Source organism: Haliaeetus albicilla, chromosome 9, assembly GCF_947461875.1.
Source record: "Haliaeetus albicilla chromosome 9, bHalAlb1.1, whole genome shotgun sequence".
NCBI classification, from domain to species: Eukaryota; Metazoa; Chordata; class Aves; order Accipitriformes; family Accipitridae; genus Haliaeetus; species Haliaeetus albicilla.
In genome coordinates, this window is record NC_091491.1 from 20,598,754 (window position 1) to 20,620,919 (window position 22,166).

Sequence of the window (22,166 nt, forward strand, 5' to 3'; positions counted from 1 at the left end):
CAGGGAAATATTTAAATTTTTAATTTTTTTTCCACTGTTGCCTGCCCAATTAAGACCCTCATACAAAACAAAGTTTACCCTAATTTCTAAAAAAAAAAAAAAAAAAGTAAATGTAATTACCTTTGCCTATAAGGACACCTATTTTGGAATCCAACTTTTCTCCTGGATCGCAATTCCTTGTCACTAGTTTAAGGACAGGAAGAAAGGGTCTAACATCACAAAGTCTCCGTGTTTCATCCTCTAATTCTTCATGTACAGCAGTCTGATTCACGCATGAGAACATGTAAGAGTCTATCTCCATGAGGAGATGAAAGAGTGGATAGGCATGTGCCTGCTTCCATAACAGCTGCAAAGAAAATAAATAAATAAATGAAACAAAACAAGAAAGTATGGGAATATCTTACGACACTGAAGGTAACATTAGTTTCCATTTATGTTCCCAAAAGAACATCAGAGTAACATGTTTCCTAACTTCATTCACTTTTATCCCTACATATCATTATATATTTACTTTGTCTTGTTTGTAGTCTCTATCTTGAGGTTATTTTGAAACAGCAACTTGTGTGCATAAATAATCCTGGGGTAGAAAACACATACGGACAAGTACTATGAGGTGATGAGAGAAGGGCAGCACTAAACCTTCATCCTGACACTTACCCTGGGATTGACCCAATATAGTCCTATACGCAGTAAAGTTGCACGACCACAGCTGTCACTACAGTAACAAAGCACTTACGATTTTGGAGGCAGATGTTCTTGACACTGACCAGCAACCTGTCACTCTCTTCCATCCATTCCTATAGCTTCCTATCAAAACCCTTCTCCCTCAAGACACACCTATACTTCCTTCTTCTAGTAATTACTGTAATATACAGACAACAAGTTCCCACTATGGAACTAATTCCTGAATAAAAGATTCCCTGTTGTCTGGAGAAGCTTGAAGTAAATTTATTGGTAAATCACTGGCAGGCCACTAAGACATGCAAGTTGTCCACAGAACACTAAATAATGCTTTACTGAACTGAATACATAAGTAGCAGATTACACCTTAAGTAACACTAATGCATCAAATACATAAAATGTATCAAATCCTTAGCAGAAATCAAAAATGGAAGTAAGAAGAGCTCTCCCAACCTAAACACTATTCAAATCTTTATCTGTGAGAATATTTTTGTCCTAATTTTAAAGGTTTACATTGTATGGATTTGTTTCTGAAACTTACTTTGAAACAGGATTAATAGTGCAATGGCAAAAACCTCTTCTCAAAACAACTGAAGCTGAACTGAACTCTTTTAGCTGAACTGAACACACCTGCATATATTTCGTAGATTTGTACAATGAATTCTGCCTTCCAGAAATGTATTCCAGTATATTTTACCTAGCTGAGTGAGAGCTGAACCCAGCAACCACCTTTGGTGTAGAGCAAAAATTCCAACTTCAAAGGTATCAAAAGACTAAACCTATTATTGCCTCTGTGTTCTTCTCCAATAGCTAATTATATTGATTAAAAATCTGTGCCTTTCCCCCCCGCCCCTCTTGAGTTGTCTAACTTCAATTTCCAGCTACTGGTACTTATTACACACCTTAATGATTTTAAAGTTTAGAAAGCCATGAAGTCCCTGAAACTGACTTCCACTGAAAGCAGCCATTTGCCATCACCCAAAGTACTGGCCTGGTAGAATTACAAAGTTTACAGGAAAAAAAAAAAAAAATAATCTTCAGCCCTCAAATAATTAGCTATTTTTCTTCTTTTATTTTAAACTTAAGTTTCACATACAAGATAAACTCCTTGTATTTGCTCTCAAGTCCTCTGTTTATACATCCAAGGGTTCACAAATTAGGGCTTGACACAGCAACGTGGTAGGAGCAAAGCCACTAATCTAGTATGCCGTCAAAGCCTTCATTATTGTTTTCAAATACAGCAATTTCCATGACAGACCTCTGTAGGTATGATCAACATTACTTTAAAAAAGCAGCTAAATATCAACAGTACCTGTTTATAGCATGTTAAAAGTTTCAATGTGTCACAACCACCAAGAAAACCAGACAGTTTAGTTCAAGTCCGTTATTGTTGTTACTTACACACTTGTTTTTTAAATTCTTTATCAGTTGAAATCACTATCAGCTATTCCATTATCTTACCCAACTAGCCTGTAGTTGCCCAGGTTACCCTTTTACTAAAACAACGACATTCTTCCAGTCAGAATTATTTCAAGTATTTGAGTATAGCACAAAACTTATTTCTTGGATCACTTCAATTTCTAGTGACACTCTCATTTCTTCTAAAATACTAAGTGGTCCACTGCATAAAAAAAAAAATACTGCAGTGTCAAGAAAGTTTCAAATTAGGAGTACAATAAATTATATGAAGCTACTATTGATACAAAGAAAATAATTTCTATAAACAAGTGAATACTGTCAGACTGAACAGGAATGAAAATCAATGTACTTATTTACCAGGCAATGCAATGGAATGAGAAATCACACTACTTTGTTTTCTTTTATAAGTTTATTATGCTTAAGGAGCAGATTACTTGGTGTTGTAATCCACCCACTACCTAATTCCACAGTAACTTGTCTAAATGCCCTTACATGGCCATTATCTGATGAAAAGTCAGTAGATTATTATTTAATTTCTGTGGTTATTTCCTTACATGCTCTCCTTCCTTTGATTTTAGTATTCCCTCATTTTTAAGTGATGCCCTAACAAGGCACTTTTGCACAACCTTTAAGAAGTGGCATACATAGTTTTTAAAGCATCCATCTTTGGTGTCAATCAAAAGAAGCAGGAGCACAATCTGTGACTTCTATCTTAAAAATCAAACTAGACACCGTGTCTCCTGTTTGCACACTAATCAGAGAAATGTTATATCAATACACAAGGTATTACTGAAGTGTTAAAAAAAGGTTTAGATGTAGTAAACCAGCATTAATATAGAGCTATTAGAATAATCTTTGCTGAAGTGTAACCATCAGCAAGAACTCATTTCTACAAACCTTGCCATCTGTCCCAAAACATTGCAAACCCCCAGAGACATTAATCAATCTGCTATGCATGCACCTTCAACACATTATTTTATATACCTACTCAAATTCATTACTTGATTTGCCAAAAAGCACACAAAAATCAGAAACAGCACTCATTCCAAATATAAGTTAACTTTTGAGTTAATTGACCATTTGGTATTACCTGTTTAATATGAGATATGGTGGCATCTCGAGGGACATCCAAGTTGATGTAGATTCCAGTGGGCAAGAGGAAGTCCACAGATACTGAGCCATCAGCACCAATCTGTGAATCCACTGCCCAGATGTCAAGGCTGTCTGTCACAGCAGGAGGCATTATGGAATCTCAATAATATCATAACCACATGGCCTTAGGGGAAAAAAAGAAATTAAAATTCAGTATACTTAACCTTCTATAATTAGACACACATTTTAAAGCCTTTGGAAAGTTTACATAAGCCTGCTTGTACAGCTCAGCTTGCAAGTCTGGGATCTCAAATGCCAGTATAGCAAACACCTAAGCATAGTTTTACTCATTAATTCCATTTAGTATAATAAAAGCACTTGCCTGGTAAAACACTATTGTCAAGAAGTTTATCATTAAGACAAAGTAATAAGAGAAAAAACTAATTAATTAGAGGTTAGCTAAAACAAAGTTAGAAATTCATTTTATATTTTCTCTAAAACTATTGACCTGCGTAAAATACAATCAAAGCAAACTTCTTGGACAAGGCATAGCAATATTTAATATGAAAATACATGATCAATATCATAATTTTGTTTTTGCAAATTTCCTGTTAGTTGTCCACAAATGTGGTCAGAGAGACATATTCATCTTGAAAGTCTATATTAATAGCAGGAAAATCATCTTCAGCTCTATTAGAAAGTGACATTTTCCTCTAAAGATATTTATTTCAATTTGTTTTCACCCTTAGAGAAAGATCATCTCCTATGAATTCAACCCACTGTTTAAACTACATCTAATGCAGGATAGGGGGAAACCCTTTGTGTGATCTACTTCAACTCCTACACTGGCTTCCTAACTACTTGTCCTTCATATTTCAAGACATTTTTATTTACTCTTAATGCTACCACTAGGTTTTCTGACTTTCCAAGTCTTATCTTTTGATTACCACTCTCCAAAGATGTGCCTTCCCTTCAATTACTATTTACTTAAGTATTTACCTTCCTCTTCATCCAAACAATGCTCTTCAGCTGGACAAAGGGATGGGAATTGTTGTAAAACACTATTGTAAAGCACTTCTCCAATAAAGATAAGTTACCCCTACACCCTTCTAATTCTTGTTGGACATCAAGAGATGTGGGAAATCACCATTTGTAAAAAAATAAGCCAGAATGAGCAACTCCATTACTATTACAGCCTTCCACTACTTTTATCACTCCTTCCCTTCCAGGTCCCTTCCCTGCTCTGAAATCAGTCCTGTTCTGCTTAACTGAAGGTATTTCCCCTATTACAGCACCAGCAGAAAAAGCAGGATGTAACTAGTACACTGGGCTGCTGTTCTTTATACATCACAGAGCAGGTTCAAACAAGCTCATCGGCAAATGAAAGAAAACAAAAATTAGCACAACAGCCTTCTGAAATCCAGTCACTGCTGCCAACTACATTGCTAAAAAGTCTGTTTGACACACAATATTCTCCCCTTTGTTAAGATACTAGGCAAAATCCATTATCAAAAGGTAATCCTTTCTACAGGTGCTAAGCATACAAAGGTATACCTAGATACAGTACAATATTGCTTAAATTGGTCTTGCCATTGAATTACAGATAATTATCATGCTGTGCAAACTTTCCCAATGTATATGCATTTATGAATGCAGCTTTTCAATCTCAAAGCACTTTATTACTATTTTTCCCCAAAACAAACAACCAGGAAATCTTTTTAGAATGCATTATAGTTGAACCTGCCACAAAACTCCAGGACACCAACTACATCATAACAAAGGCATTTTGTTCCCCTCCCTCTCCAGCATATCTTTTTTTCTTTATAAAACAGCTTAGTTTGGGAAAAGTCACACCACCAGCTACTAAATCCAGACTTTATGATATGCAGGAGTTAACGCTTCATTTACAGCGAGTTAAATTTGTTTCATACTCCTATTTCACAGAAATTCAACTCTAAAATTGGTAGGCTTTTAAATTAAACAATTCATTGTCATATGCATCATTACCCTTAACTGACAACAGAAATACAAAAGTGGTACTTCAGAAAGTCTTTTTGTAATCCCTTGCTCGATACAGACAGCTTGCAATGAAATAAATAATCAAGCAAGCATAGGGGAAAGCTGAATGTGCCTATAATGGGTAATAGAACATGCCAGCAGCACAAAAATCAACCATTACAGAAGCATAACTTTTTACTGACAGATATTAATATTTTGTACATATTATAAAGGGCTATATTTCAGTGCTAATTTTACTGATCATCATTGTTAAACAAAGAGTACTATTTAAATCACCACTTTAAAATATTCACAGTCCATCTCTGCCTCATTCCTTAGTACTGGTTTCTACCCCTCCAGTTACCGTAAATATATAAAATTGCTCATCTCACATTTGGAAAAATTAAGATTAAAATCTCCAGCATAGAAAGAAGGTTGGATAGAAAGAACTGAAATCTCTTAAAGCTTACCAGTCACCAGCTGAATAGCAAGTCCAAAACCCGCATGGAGCCCAGCTAAATACTCAAAGCAACTATTTGGTACCACAGCTGTGCTACTATCAGCTTGCCAGTTCAAAGCTGCCCTAGATATGAGACAACACACTTAAGTCTCACCTCTAACTGCCATGTAAATACACTGAATAATGAGACCCAAGTAATTTCAAAACCTTTCCATTCAGCCTTAGCAAAGTTGTGAGGACCCATACAAGCATTACTGCTGTCAACATATCTTGTTACCACACTAAATATGTGGATCACTTAGTATTTTGCTTGTACTAGACAAAAATAGAGTAGAATTTTCATTAAAGGCAAATAAAAAACCCCTAACTTTCAGAAAGCATAAATAACTAAGGAAAAATATTTTTCCTCAGTAGAAGCAACAATTAGGGAGCGCCTATCATCGTCATTATCAAATAATAGTTTATCACCATTACACTGCACCAGACTGAATCAAAATGAAAAGAATTGGAGGTGGGGGTATTGACCTGGTGAAAATAACAAATCAGGTATGAAAATATTATATCTTAATTACCAGATCTTTACAAATCCACCTCTTCACTCATCAATGGGTATGGAAAGTTTAGCACAGTAGTGTGTGATCTCTTAAATTGTCTAAAGGAAAGAAATAAAATTTAACCCCATCATGCCACACAGATTACACTATTAGAATAACGCAGCATCTACCCAAGAAATCTAGAGAAAATGCATAGTTCCTCATTGCCAATCAGTATATCTTAAACATGCTACTACTTAAATGGGGTATTATTTCTTTTCCTCCATCCAGCTACTTCTACCCATAACATCTTGGCTGCAATTTTATTGTAACTGACAACAGTAGTCACAGAAAAATAATTTTAATTATCTAAAACTGAAGATTTTTCATACTTGGATGCACACACAGTATATTTTCAGTTATTTTCTGTGGTTATCACAGTAAAATAAAGTGGTATCACCATTATAAAGCATTTCTTTAACAGGTACAGCAGCAAGGAAAACAATTGTTCTATGTAGTTATTTTGTTCATAATTTCTATTTCAATTCAGCATAACATCTTTTCTATTTTCATCCTCTTTCGGATATTTTTTCCACAACATTTGCAATTGTTGAAATCACTTTAGTGCATCAACAAGAGTTTAAAATGTTCAAAGAAGCAAGACTTAAAAATGCAGTTACTTGAAAATGGTGTTACATACCCTATAACCTAGACACCACAATGCAGACAGTTTAAAAGTTTTTGTAAGATTCTTGTTTATAATTATAGACTTTCAACACAGACATCAGAATCTTTTAAAATTCCATTTCCATTTTCAAATAAAAAGAGAAGAGCAATCATCAACACCAATCCGAGCATGCTAGGAAGCTATTCTTGCTTTCAGGCACTTAGTATTTCCTTCCTCAAGGAAACAGGTTAGTGTCTTTTTACAGTCAGCACCCAGTTTCTACCAGTAGCTGACATCACAGGTGTCAAGAGAGAACTAGTATTTACACTGAGAATAACACTGATGGCCAACGTAAGACGGCTGTGAGAATGAGTCACAGGCGAAACTGTAAAATGCGTGGTGGCAGTAGTGACTAACTAACAATATCACATCCAGTAAATGAAACAAAGGCAGAAAGCCATCTGGATTGGGAGCAATAACACCAGAGACATTTTAAAATGTTGTTTAAAGTTTTTAAAGTTGTTTAAACAACTTCCAGCTAAAGGAAAAAAAAAACCAATCAAAATAATAATAAAAAGCTATTTCAGGCTGTTAACGTCATAGCTATTCTTGCCTACTGTCACAGTAAAAACAACTTCATGTACAAAAGAAGGAAGTAATTAAAACAGTACTTAATCTTGGCTACTCAAGTATCTAATCAATGATTATCTGGATTTAATAGTAGCAAAGCGCAACACTAAATGCTTTTCTAAGTCACAAGTATGTAGTGTTGGTAAACAGCATTCAAACCTTCCCACATAACATGTAAATTTTCTCTAAACTTTGACTTGGCATTTCAGATTCGTATAGATGTATATATATGCACACACTCTTAATCTCAAAACTACTCAGTTTGTATTTTAATACACCAGCAGTTCTGAAAGAGCTGCTTAGGCTAATGGAAAGAAGTGGAACACAGATTAGTAGAACATCTGCAGGAGAAAGAAAGAAAATTTAACACTCATCTTTGTATTTACTTATTTAATGTACACAAACAAGAAGCCCTACAACAAGATTTCTCAAACCAAGACAACTGCCTGCGATTTTTCTGTCTATAAATCTGTACATCTGGTATGTGCACCAAGCATTAAGACTGAAGTGGAACAACTATCACTACAAGCTGACAGCATCTAGGTTGTAAGCCTCGACACTGTGCCATAATATGGTTTTCATAATACACTCCAAGAGAAGCTGTGTGATACAACGCCAGGCTCATTGATAGCTAGAGGCAAATGCCTACATCCTCCCTTCCACTCCACCCGCTCTGGGCTGCCCAGTTCCGTCCTTCTGCCTTGCACCTGCTTCAGCACATGTCAAGTCTCCTCATGAACCGTTCTGCCTTGCACCTGCTTCAGCACATGTCAAGTCTCCTCATGAACCATTTCAGCTTATCAACCATGTGGAATCATTCAATTTTCTTTCACGTTATCTAGTTGAATCAAATCGCAGAAGAATCTAAAGAGTGCCAGAGCCTCTGAAAGGAGATTAATGGAAGCAGGATCTTCTCTTTTCATCAGCAGCAAGCCTCCAGATTGCGTCATAGCGCTTCAGGTAACTATGGCCTCAAGATGGAGTTTTACTAGTTGTAAAAGCTAAAACTGACAGAAGATCACACTGCCCTTTCTGTCAGCAAGATCAGAGCACTGATCCAACAGAGATTTTACATATTTCTCTTCTTTAAATTTAGTTTTCAGTCAAAACAGCTTTCTAAGCAGGCACACTGCATGAACACAGAAAGAAGGTGGTGGTAATGGTAACACTTAGCTGGGAACAGGGCAGGACCATCCCTTCTGACAGCAGCCCAGATTTTTGAGCAACTTAAGCAACACATGAAATAACACTTTCATTTGCTTTCAAGAGGGAGAAAGAATTCCCAAATAAAAACCAATTAAAATTCTAAATGCCTAAATCAAAATGAATACTTCACACTAACACAGTTCCAGCTAGGTAAAAGGGGAGCGAGGAATTCAGTGAACCATACAGTAAGTTACATAGATTTTCACCACTGTTTTCCATAAACATTCACTTGTCTTGACACTGCTTCACCAACTGGCCAAACTGTTTCACCACAGAAGCGATGTAAGCTATTTTTGTCTTCATTATGAATTCCTGCAGAGGGTGAGAACTTCCTCTGCGAAACCAACGTGAGTTACATAATTTAATTTTCTGTCTTTCCTCTGTATTGTGACCTTGATCACAAGATAATCAGACATTTTAAGCAGGAGAGACCAGCCAACAGACCACAGTCCCTGAACAGCTATTGAGAATAGCTATGTGTCCCCAGATGCAGGGTTCTTCATCGTTGTTCATGTTTTGTTGCGGGGTTTATGTATGTGTGTGGTGTTTTGTTTTGTTCGTTGTTTTTTTTTTTAAAGGACTTACCATCTCTAGGCAGACATAAAAATTTGCTCTAGTGCTAGCAGTCTTATTCCAGAAGCCAAGAGACCTTGTAGCTTCCCCACCCCCAACAAAAGTGTATCTCATCATCTAACCAAAGAAACCACTATAGCAAAGGAAAAAAGGAAAAAACAAGCCACCAAAAAAAGGGCTACCAGAAGCAGGCTACTTCTTCATTGATTCCTAAAAGGGTTTCAGGAAAGATGACAGTCAAAAGCAAGCTACACTTGTTTTTCCATGAATTGCAGCCCACTCAATTTTTTTTTCCTAACCAAAATGTGGAACTAGAACCTTAAGTGCCTAGGCTATATAGTGCAGGTGCAAAAGCAGTCTGTAAAAACAACGTAGGCAACACTTCCAGCAAGTGTCAGTCACCAGCAGAACTGCTGAAACCTTACACGATATCAATTAACAAAACCCAGGCATTAAAAACATCCCCAAGAGTTACAAGGCTTATCTTTTAAAGTAAAGGATCAGTAGGGTTTCAGAAGCTGTGGTTACAAGTTGAGGTTGTGTTCCCTTACTAAGTCACCTACTCAGAAGCTAATCTCATTTTGCTGAGAAGGCAGGCAAGACCAGTTTGCGGCAAACTCAATTCCATTGTGACTACTTCAGGACAAGACAGCACTGAGAGCCCAGGACCACCCAGCTGCAAAGGCTTCACACCACTGCTGTAGGAGTTGGTGAACTCAATTTTACCTGCGCTGAGTAGTTAACTTACTCCTGTAAAGGAATTAAATCCAGGAGGTGCAAATATCTGACATAACACAGTGCCAACCAAGAAGATATGAAGTACAAAACGAAGCATGGAAGATATTTCATAGGGTTATCCTGAAATTAAGAGCTGAACAAGAGCATGCTCAAAGAGAGCGAGCCTGTCTGGAGGCCCTGCAAAAAATTAAGACAGGGAGTAACAATGCAATGAACCTTCCTTTGAAAATAATTTATCATATCAGCAAAAGACTTAGACATTAAAAAGTATTCACAAATCCACCTGGATTGTTAACACCCAACGTTAATCTGTGTCAGGTTAAGTTCTTCTAAATCCAACATTTTGAAAAATGCAACAATTATGAAACTTCACACTATGTCACCGAGTTAGAAATTCTCCTTTACTTGTGAACTCATCACAAATCCCCTAACACTCATCCTTTCAGGTGTATTTTTCTGTCATTAAAAGAACACCAATGTAAAATCCAATGCAACATTCCATCTGTTATCCTGAAGCATAATCAAAAAGAATACTAACACAAGACAAGTAAAAGAAGCTGCAAGAAAACTGGTAAATATAAACACCCACATAACACAGTGTTAGAGGAAAATTCTGATGCCCTGTTATCTCTCATAGCATTTATTCTCCTGAGCTGCCTCACAGCACCAAGAAAATCTAGTCTTCAGACAATTCTTAAGAAAAGATATTGTACATCTGAAACGGTATCACCTATCCCTGAAACGTGGTCACAGTTCTCTCAGGATGAAATAAGTATGCTATCCCAAACAGACAGCAAAAAGTTGGGGGAGGGGGAGAAGAAATCACTTGGGTATGAAAAACTCTGTTTCCTTACAAAGTTTCTTTTACACCACTTCTTTCAAACAAGGGTGCATTTTAAGGGCACATAACTATCTACAGCTCTTCAGGTTAAATACAAACCTGGAATTATTTTTCTTTTCACTAAAAACATGAATATTTACATAAAAGACAAATATTAGAAACTAGCTTGTTTAGATCATGCAAAAACTAAGAGCACTCTGCTTATCCAGATTTTTGTTTTATATAATAAGTTATTACAAATGTTAAGCACCACATTCAAGATGATCATCACTGTGATCAATACAGCTTTTTATCTACTGCTTGCTCTGTCATGTGGCAGTCAAGGGGCTCAAAAAAAAAGAGAAGTCTTGCCACAGTGAACACAGTTCAAAAGGGCCACCCTATCCAGACACACAAGAACAGTGTTTAAACAATATCTTACTGTCCAGAACAGACTAGATGACAATCTGACCACAGTAATTTTCTAGGAAACAGCAGAAGCCTATCACGTAGTCTAAGTAGGAGAAACACTAAGCACTTACACAATATAATCATTGTAATCATTTTTCTAACTACATAAACATGTAGTACTATAAAAAGATGAGCAAGCTATAAAGGATATATTTGAGAACAAATAAGGGAAAAGAATCTAGCAGCAAAGATGGAAAAGGACTCAGAATATGCAGGAAGGTTTAAGTCCTATGAAACTTTGGAGGCATTAAAAAAAAAAAAACAAATGAAAAATTCCTCCTTCTCTCTATTTGAAAGAAGTCTGATTTCTTCTGAAGACTCTGAAGTCAAATATATACATTAGATCAGTGTGCCAGTTCATGGCTCTGTAGAACTACATCCTCTTCTATTCCTAAAATTATAAGAAATTCACAGCTGCTGCCACAGCCTATGAGCTTACAGGTTCCAAGATGACTGATCTGCTGTCAACAGACTGGCAGCAGTTCCAATGTGTTGCATGGGACTCCCATTTTACTGATTTCCAGTGCATTTATAGTGACTTATATAATAGGATCACTTCAGACACTAGCTTGACTCATAAGTCAGTTTGTTCCCTGCATGCAGTTTCACCTTATGTGTAGCTCACTTTGAGGGCAGTCTACAGTCAGAAGCAGCGCTGTTATGCTTTTCTGCCCTTTGTTGGCTGTCCTCTACCTCCCTAGCCACACAACAGAAAAACAATACAAACAAACATTAGTAGTTCTCCATCAACTCAGGGAATGACCTGCCTCACGCTCTGACAAGCAGGCACCATATCTGAAGCAAGGGAGGGATGAGAACACCATCCTTACCCTCCAGCAGTATAGTCACAGGGATGAAATTAGGCGTAACGTGGAATTGCAACCTAGGATTTGTTTAAAGGTTTAATGTGACAAAAGAAAGCACCTATGCTAAGCAACCCAGGTACTACTAAGAACTGTATTTTCTGTTCACTAGACCTCACAGTTTACACAGGATCAATACTGACCCTCTTTTGAAGATGGGATCTAACACACTGACAATTGAAGTTTATTCTATATGTTATTTCATACCATGCCACTGAAATTCCTATTTTTCCCTAAAGAGTAAATCCACTCAAGGTCCTGGCCTTCTACAGCTGCATAGGTGAATTTCAATCTGAACTGCTTACAAATTTAAAAAGTAAATACAAACAACTTGATTATAAATACAAATGCCTAAATCAGCAAAGCTAAGATCTTTCCACTGCAGGAATGCCATGGTTATCTATCCAAAATAGCAAAGATTTTAAGAATTCAAGAGATCTACAGTGTAGCCTGAGAAGTTATTTTTAAAGATCATGTGGTACTATAAATATTTCCCAGCAGTTTAGTTCAACTGCCATATGAGTTGGCCCTATGGAACGGAAAATTAAGTGTCCATTTAGTCAGGATTCCTCCAGAAATCAGAATAAAAATATCACCATTCAGTTTTCTAAAAATATCTATGTATAGAAAACATGAAAGGCCTTAAACGTCATTCCCTCAGAGTGCTCAGACGGGTACCAAAAGTGGTCTCTCAGCTATTCAAGTCTAGATTCTCTCATTCTCCTCATGAAATATAGCTAATTTTCCAAAAACGAAGATAATTTAATTAGTTTCTTTCCATGGTACCTGATTATTTTGCCTGGTCATCTACTGTAGCTTTATTCCTCTGCTGTACCCATAGCATTACGCACTAAGTTTTAAAAACTGAAGCCAGGATTTTAAAACCACAATGAATGGAATTCCTACTTTGAAATTAATACCTCCAAATAAAAGTGGCCCAGTTTTCAATAAATGCTGAGCACCTGAATTTGCAATTGACTTCAACAGGGCTTAGAGATATGAAGAAAATGCAACACGTTAACTGGTTTCAAATTAAAATTTAATTCCATTTTAAGCAACTAGATTTGAACAGATGGTTAGATTAGATTACCTCTGGTCATCCCTTCTTGTGGGAATTATTCTCTGATTCAATGAAAGTGTAATTTTAAAACTAGCTACAAAGGAGATTATTGTTTTCAGAAAATTTTTCCTGCAAAACAAGTCTACAGGTAGGAGAACAACACTATTAAAATGGTGTTCCAGACTCAGAAGGCTTACCAGAACTGGTTTGAACAATGAGGATAAAAGGAAATGCTTACTCCCCATTACTTTATACTCAGGCAAGTAAACACAGTTCCTGCTCCCTCCAAAGATTATTCATGATGAACCAAACAAATTAATAAAACTTAAGTCCCAAGCTTCTGATAGACTTCAGACAATTCACAGACAGCACATTGCTCATAACGAACACAAAATACAAAAGTAACATAACAGCTTCTCACAGCTAATTCGTGACTATACTTTGCTCTATCTTGAAATCACTATATAGATACATTAATATATATATAAAAATTAGGAGTTTCAGGCCATCTTTTTATATTGTACAGTTAAAGTAAGTTGCAGGGAGAGTAAAAACTCCTTTCACATTTAAATGCTACTGTCTGAAATTGCCTATCACACTGAAGCTGCAGCCACTGTAAGAAAACATCCCTTTTCAGCTCACTGGAATCCAGTTCTGCATGGTCATTATGGGAGAGAATATAAAGAAATGGAAGAAAACAGCAGATTAGAAAAACACTGTCACGTAAGTAACAGTTCATCTGACACCTTGACCAACGGAGTCAAGGAGACAAGGAGGAGAAAAGCTCAAATGAAGCAAAAAGCCCTATCAAATAATTCAGTATTCTATGTCAGTTGGGCTGTGAGAACATATCTGGTACATTCACCTTTAAGAAAATTTGTAAACAGCTCTCTTAATACTTTGTTAAGTTTTAAATAGCAGCAGGCAAGAGCGGGACCTGACATGAAGACCAATGCATTCTGTATAGCATGCTCCAGGACAGTAAGATGAGACTAAAGATTTGGGAGAAGATTAGACCTGGTTAGTTCACAACCTAGATAATTTGTTTTTGATAATCCAGATCACTGTAAATATTTTATGTACTAGGGAAAGGTTAGCATGAAATGTTAGGATATGTCGAGTTCTAATATTAGAAAAAGATTCTACTAAACATTTAAATGATAGGATGCTCACATGAATATTTTAAACAAAAAAAACAAAAAAAATCAAGCTTAACAGAAAAGGTGAATGGAGCTGGTACAAGGGAAGAAAAGAAGACTGGACAGTCATACTGAAGGAGAAAGGAGGAGAAATTGCTGAACCTTAACCCAGAATAAAGATGTCATTTTAACACAGGTGAGTCAGTTTCCTACAAAGCTGCATAACTGTTTGTGCCAGCAAAGTGAAGATGTAAACAGAAGCGAGATGAGTGGTGGAGGAAGAGTGACAGTTTCATCCAGCCCCAGGGCTGGCTTGCCACTTTCCACTTCTTAAGCTCATTTTAAAAAACGTAGGTAAAACTACAGCCTAAAGGTCTGGCTTTATAACAGCCCAACCTATTATTCAAAAGACTATGTAATGTGTCAGTTACAAATCTGAAAAGATGCATAAATAATCTGGAGTTGTGCTTTTATTGATTTATTGTACTAAGTAAACTGTAGGGTCCCTGTTCCCCCATTGCTATACAAGAATTGTACAAGAATTCTTTATAGTCTAACAAAAAAACTAGGAAGTATTAAATCAGTATAGTGTTAGTTCTGCTCTCCAGTATTTTCTTGCCTGTTCCACCACTCAGAGTAATTATTTGTTCCACTGTAAACATGGAGAAAAGGAGCAGTAAACATTCCACTTACAAGATGTTTAAATACATAAATACTTAATTTCCTCTCCTTTTGAATTGTACAAATGGACCTAGACCTTCAAATTTCACCAGCAGCCAACTGTTTCCTTCAGCTATTAAAATGTAACATCTCTACATTATGAGCTAGATGACTTTCTACTATAAAAATTGTTAAGACCAGCAACTGAGGTTTTCCTGTATATAGATACCTCTTCACACAGGGACTAAAAGATTCACTTCTCAATTATTTCTGAAATTCCAATCAAAACCTCTACGAAAAAAGGTTATTCTCCAGTAGATTGTATGCATCTAGAAAGAGAGGTAAAAAAGTGAAATAATTAAAAACGGGAAAATTACTTAGGAATGAAATTTTCTCCTAAAAGGAGGGCACACAGACCAAAACACAGAGCTATCACGTAAGTAGACTGTGCTTAAGTCTCATATACAGAGATGCCATGGATACTAAAAGTTAGAAAGATGCCCTTTAAGAAAAAAAAAAAAAGAAAAAAATTTACATGCTTCATCTGAGTAGACATTCTTCCCAACTGGGTCAGTTTCTTACATAGAGTAATCTGGTCTGGATTTTTGTAGTTAGTTTTCTTCTAACACCAGCTTGTCACCCACTACACAGATTCAGCAGTGGCTGTTCACAGCCCTTTGTTATATGAACAGGATTGTTCAATGCTGAACAAGTATTGAAGGAAATCCAACAACTGAAGCCTAATGCAAATATTTAGATGTATTTTATGCATCTTTTTCATTACACTTATTTATAAACACAACTTGAAATATAATGCCGTTTGGTAGAAAAGAATAATCCTAAAAATCTCATGCAATCAATACTTTTGTAATGGTAATAAAGCCCAAACCAGTCCTAGCCATTCATCATAAGGACCGAAAATAATTAAGATTATCTAAGAATCACAGACTAATTTAGGTTGGAAGGGACCTCTGGGAGTCATCTGGTCCCAAGATTAGTTTCACCACTGAACTTAAAGCATGCTGCTTAGGAGTTCACACAGTTAATTTTCAAAGTCTCCACGGATGGAGGCTCCACAGCCTCCATGAACAACCTGATCCAGTGCTTAACCACCCCCACAGTGAGATTTTTTTTTTCCTTATGTTCAATTGGAATTTCTTTTGTTGCAAGTTGTGCATTCTGCCCCTCACATTCTGCCTTTCCCTCCACCTCTCAGACACCTGGCCACATCTTCTCTATAATCCTCCTTCAGGCAGTAGAAAACTCTAGTAAAGATCTTTCTCTCCTTGACTTCTCCAAACAAAGGTCACACACACGCCCCACCTCAAATGTCACATGCTGCAGCACCCTAATCACCTCAGCAGCAGCCCTTCGCTGGACTCTCTCCAGTTTGTGAGCATCTCTCTTGTTCTTGAGGGCCCAGAACTGGAGACTGTGTTCTGGGTGCAGCTTCAGAGATGCTGAGTGGAGGGGAATAACCGTTTCCCTTGACCGGCTGGGCTACACACTCCTGCTGAGGCAGCCCGGTGTGTGGTTAGTCTTGACCACCGCAAGGGTGCATTGCTGACTCACACTCAACCTACCGACTCCCAGAAAAGCTGCTGCTACCTTCAGAGGCTTTAGTAGCTGCCTTTAGCACTCAGTCCCGGGCCCAGCTGGGGCGTGGGGTTACTTTTCCACAGCTGTGAGATTCAGCATCTGCTTTTAAGACTTCACAAGAACTTCACCTGGCTTTTCACCTGTGACTATAAACACTACACAGACTTTATTTTAGTGTTTTTAGTACCTTCATGAAGGATTCCAATTGCAAAATACTTTGTGATGATTGAAATCTATACGAGCATACATGAATGTCCAAATCTAAACAAACCAAAAAAAGGTTCAAAAATATTTCCCCAAAAAGGACAAATTAGAATTGATTTTAGGTTGTAACATCTGAATTCTCTAAGTCCCTTAAAAAGGGGGGAGAGGGGGGCGGGCAGGGCAGGAAACACAAATTTACTGGCTGCTAAACACATGAGCAAGTTTTGTGCCTGGCATAAGCCTGTAAACAATGATTTAAAATTACTAAAGCTGTCTCCAGTGGACATTTCTCATTTCACTTGTTTGGAGAGCTCAGTTTCAATTTTATTCCCCATCTGTTTCTGTAACTTGATTACCAGAGTCAAGAACTAATTTGTCAAAGTGTGTAAGCAGCAAATAGGTATTATTTTATTTGGACATTGTGACAGGTGGCTGTATTTCTACTGTATAGTAAGTCAGTAAAAGACAAATAACTTTATACAACACAGTTTCTGAAAATATCAGAGGTCAGAATTCAAAGTATCAGGTGCTACGAGAACCTTTTGCAAGTATGTTTATGGGCCACTTGACATATGGCCTAGATCAGGAACTGATACAAATTTACACATGTTGACTTAAAATTGTAGCTTTTGCTTCAAGTATTTACAGAAAGGGAACTAACACCCACATCAACCTCTTTAAATCCATGTTTAATTGAAATGTTACAATTTATTTCCTGCCTTTTAAAAAAAAAAAAGTTATCAATCCAAATGTGTTATTCCACCAGCGAAAAACACTGTAGAAAAAATACCAAGTAGGAAAAGTTTAGCTTGTCTGACTAGGCTTCACAGATGTTTTTCTACCCAAATTATGACACCATGTACACATCCCTTTTTAAAGAAGAAGCTAAGAAGAGTCATTTCCTCTTGGCAATAAAGCAATATGCGAAAATATACTCGTTGTAGAGTAAAACCATTTTCCACCCCCTTTCAGTGGCCAGATATTTTTCATTCCTAACTATGCATTCAACTGTATTTCCAATGACTCCTGCAGAATTACGTTCACATATCACATAGTATGAGTAAAATCTGCATCAGACAGAAAACGATGCAGATTTTTCCCGGTTTCTAACCTCTATAAGAATATGTATAAACATCTTACAATACAATGCAAACAAGGTGACAGAAGAATGATTACATTTCCCATCTCAAGCAAGTGAAGCACACAGAAGTTAAGAATTATACTGTATCAGTATATAAACGTTTAGGTATTTAGTACCAAAAGGTGTAATCCACAGTCCCCAAGTTAGGTAGCTAAACTCCTTATATCATAAATGAAACACACACATCTCAGCCTAGAATTCACAAAAGCTAGAAGTTAACTAGAAACAGTGAAGAGAAGACGTATCTGAGATCCATGAATTGAAGACTTATGCTAGTTTGATGGATGATGAAACTGCAGTATGAGACAAATATTAAAATACTGACAACAAAAATATCAAAGTCACACAAAAAGTGCCAGGAGTGAAAAGTTACAGCCAAAAAACCAATTATATTTTCAAATTCCCTGGAAGATACAGGCAGGGCTTTAACTTTTGCTAGCAAATCAGGGCTTATATGTAATTACATCTATACTAGGCCCCTTCCTGCTCAAAACCATGCCCAGAATACATAGGAGCCAAGAGAAAAATCTGAAGCCTATCTAAACTTCATAAGATACAACTGCTTCCAAGATGGGAGATGCTTCAGTAAAGAGTCCAAAAGATTGTCCATTACCAGCTGATCAACTGAAATGAGTATGGAGTCACTGATTTTTTTTTAAAGCAACTATAATGAGGTTAAATACAATTACAGCCTAATAACCATACTAGTGACTTTACAAGCAAAAAAAAGAAAAAAATCCACCTCTAATACTTACTCCAGAGAACCTGTTCCTGTTTCAGTCTGACTGTGTAGTGAAGACACTTTTATTAAACATCATTTTCTTACTATTACCCTTGTTTTCTCAGAAGGTTCCACAAGATGACTTAAATGTGACCTAAAAAAGCAAAACACAACATAATGTAATTAACCAAATGAGAAAATCAGCGATTTATAGTTGGTTTAATAGCTCCATAAACTTTTTGTGCAGAAATATCTAATTAACCACACATTTTCATTCTCTTTGAATACTAAAGTACCATATTCACATTACATAATCTAACTGTTAAATCAATATCAAATCCTCAAACGCTCAGTTACAAGAAAGAAAAAAAGGAAAGGAAAAAATATGTAGAAGATACCTATATTGTTAGAATAAATGGCATCATAATCATGAATTACATAGTCAAAAACATTTTTTAGCTGCTACAAATATTTTTAAATTTTTGTACACTCAATTTGGATCATATCAACAGACATCCATTGCAATTAAAGACAAAAGAAAGGGAAATAGAGTTGCCTTCACTCTCCTAACCACATCTTCTCTTTTACGCTTGGCTGTAAGCTAGGGGTTTTTTGGGTTTTTGTTTTTTCTTTAAAAAAGACTGCAATGTCATCTGTAGTTCTATTGTGGAGAATATGAGTTGATGACACAAGTGATCCCATCTTCCTATTCATATTTCAACTTGTGAAACAGCAAGAGAAAAGTTCAGTAGATCTCTTCTTATCAACATCCTCTAGATGTACAGGACAAAATACCTCCACAGAGCCAAGACATCTCCATTTAGCTCTACCTTGCAAACCAGGGTCTCAGCAAAGTGAAATAAACAAAAAATATTTTAAACCCCCTTGAGAACAAAGCAGTGCTATCAGTTTGCACTGATATTATCTACAGGTTTGTAGGCCAAGCCACAAAACCCGAGGCATGTAACTACTCTCCTCCTCCCATAAACAATTCTTTTTTCTAAACCACACAAAGTAGTCCACACTGCACTTGTAGGAACTCAACACAGTACAGTGATCAGGGATGAGGGCTGTCATTCCCTCTGTCCCACGCAGAGCAGAATCTCTCTAGGGATCAGCATGTAGAGCACCATGAAACAACTTAGATTTCTTCAGTGGCTTCAAGGGAAAAATAGTTGCTGCCCCATCGGCTTAAGTTTGAAAATATTAAGTTACTGCTCGATGCACAATCTTTTGAAAACAACCTTGTGGTGCATAAAGGTATGAACTAGTCTAGAAACTTCTCACAATTAAAACCTAGGAGCCTACAGCAGGCAACAGCCAAAAAGGAAGACTAGAGAAAAATGAAGGCAGCCTTAACGCGATTTAGAAATTGCAAGGACAAAGGAACAGTGTGAATCTCTTATAACCAATGCTAAAGTACCAGTTTGGCATTAATGTTTTACAGCCAGGTCAATGTTTGTGTTTACAGAGTCAGAAAAATCAGAATCAATAGCTAGTGGCCAGAAGGCAAGCGCTTGTGAGGGGGTGTGAAATGCATTATACTATAGATACAAGATAAACAGTCATTATTTCCAGAACTTCCACCTGAGGAAGCAATCTTTCATGATCCACGGCCCCTCCAAGGGGGGACACAGTATATGTCTGAAGTACCATACCCTGCAGCAGAAGCAGGATGTTATTTTAACTAAAAATTAGATATCCCAGCCTTCTAGAGGTTTCTGGCTAACTAGTCGCGTGATGACAAATCAGATGGTGGGACCCTAACACGCCATTCTAAATTCATAGGAAACCTTTCATGGGAAACCTATCAGCCCAGCAAAGAATGCTGTTTTGAAATTGCATATATGCCACTCTGGTATATATGATATAAATTTAACCCTAACAACAACCGCTTCCATAGAGGTTGGCAAACCACAGAGAAGCCTCCCAAATGCAATGTGGGAATCACAGGCAAAATGCACAATACTAGTATTCCAGTACCAGCACTGATATACTGGAAAAAACTGTGACCTTATTCCTTCCCTATACCATACTATCTACCCATTTTATTAAGTTCATAAATGGGAACAATGTGTAACACAGATGCATTGTCAGATTTCTTGACTAAAAGTGCATTTAAAAAAAGAAAACCAAACAAGGCTGGCACTAAAAAAAATGAAATGAGCTTTGTGAAATAACTCAAGTACAAGAAGAGAAAGCAGGCAGTCATATTAGTGCAGCAATTTTTGCTCTGAGCCGCCTTCTGTCTCATTCTTTCCTTTCTCTTCACGCCACATAGTGCAAACTGTGACCTGGAATGGGAGACAGCTGCTTGGCTCCTATCATGCTTCAAATCATTCCCATCTTAGAGTTAACCTCCTGCACTGTACTCATCTCTAAGACACTGGTGAGGCAGAGAGAGCTAATGTTCCTCATGCCTTATTCAGAATTTGGTGAGAAATAAATACATAGTAGCACAGTAGTCAATGCACTGGCATCCTATCTGAGGGTTAGGCACATGCATAAAGCCCAGAAAATATCTAGGGTCGATAAATTGTACACATTTTACAAGCCAGTACATTGTGAATAGCTCCTGTCATAGTTTATCAGTTCCTATGTTCTCCACAGTCTCTTGCTTGCTAGATTTCTGCATGCTTCCCTACAGCTCTGTCCTTTTCCCTCCTCTATTCTCACAGTAGTTTGTATCTCCACTGCAATTCAGACATTACATAGACAATAGGCTTCCTCCTGGTCCTCTGCAAGCCACCCTACACTGAGGATAGCTAGGGGAATGGCTAGCCCTCCAGACCTTAAAACACCTCTGATGCATACAAACTACCCACTACTATATTCAAGCATTAGAAACAAATCCTTCATTACAGGATGACAGCATGCAGCTTTATTTTTCTAGCTAACCAACCTTTCTGTTTTTCAGAACAGCCAAACAGAGGTTACAAGAGATGGTTATCAGCATAACTGCAGATCATGTCATGGTCAACCCTTCATATGCCAGTACACTTTCTACCTTCAAAGCCTTAGAGGAAAATTTTTCAAAGGTTGATGACTATTTTCCCTAACAGACCAAGGTACAAATTCTGTCGGCCTTTTCACTACTATAAACAGCTAGTGAGAACTCCAAACTACGTAAGAAACATGCAAGCATAATTTCTGGGAACAGAGTAAAGACTAGAAAGACTTGAAGCAACTGCCTCATGCAGTGAACACAAACTGGACTCTGATGAGCACACACCTTTTCCCCACTGCATCTCTCTGGGGAATGTGGTGAAAAAATAAAACTCTGACCTGGACATTACCAGCAGGGCCTCCTTTATGGGGGTCTGTTGACTGTGAGGTCAGCCAAAAACACAACACAAAACCACCTTGGGCATTTGCCCTTGGGTCCACACTCATACCACTTCCATGGAAAGTACCACCAGGGACCTAACAGAGATCCTATTCCATTTCAGCTTGCAGCTCCTGCATGAGAAGTTGTATTTTGTAAAATAATC

At 37.2% G+C, this 22,166-nt stretch overlaps 1 protein-coding gene across 6 annotated transcripts in view; it reads right to left on the minus strand.

The window, feature by feature from the left end:
• PIK3CB (phosphatidylinositol-4,5-bisphosphate 3-kinase catalytic subunit beta) overlaps positions 1-22,166 on the minus strand; it is a 116,819-nt gene that overhangs the window by 45,766 nt on the left and 48,887 nt on the right. For 4 of the 6 annotated variants that reach the window (XM_069792051.1, XM_069792050.1, XM_069792048.1 and 1 more), the window contains 3 exons: positions 18,710-18,829; positions 3,191-3,376; positions 121-346 (listed from right to left, as the gene is read on the minus strand). In XM_069792051.1, the coding sequence (XP_069648152.1) occupies positions 121-346; positions 3,191-3,343 (379 nt within the window). In that variant the 5' untranslated portion in view covers positions 3,344-3,376; positions 18,710-18,829. Of the gene's footprint in view, positions 1-120; positions 347-3,190; positions 3,377-18,696; positions 18,830-22,166 lie in introns of all 6 variants that reach the window. The other 2 variants (XM_069792049.1, XM_069792053.1) reach the window with 2 other exon arrangements.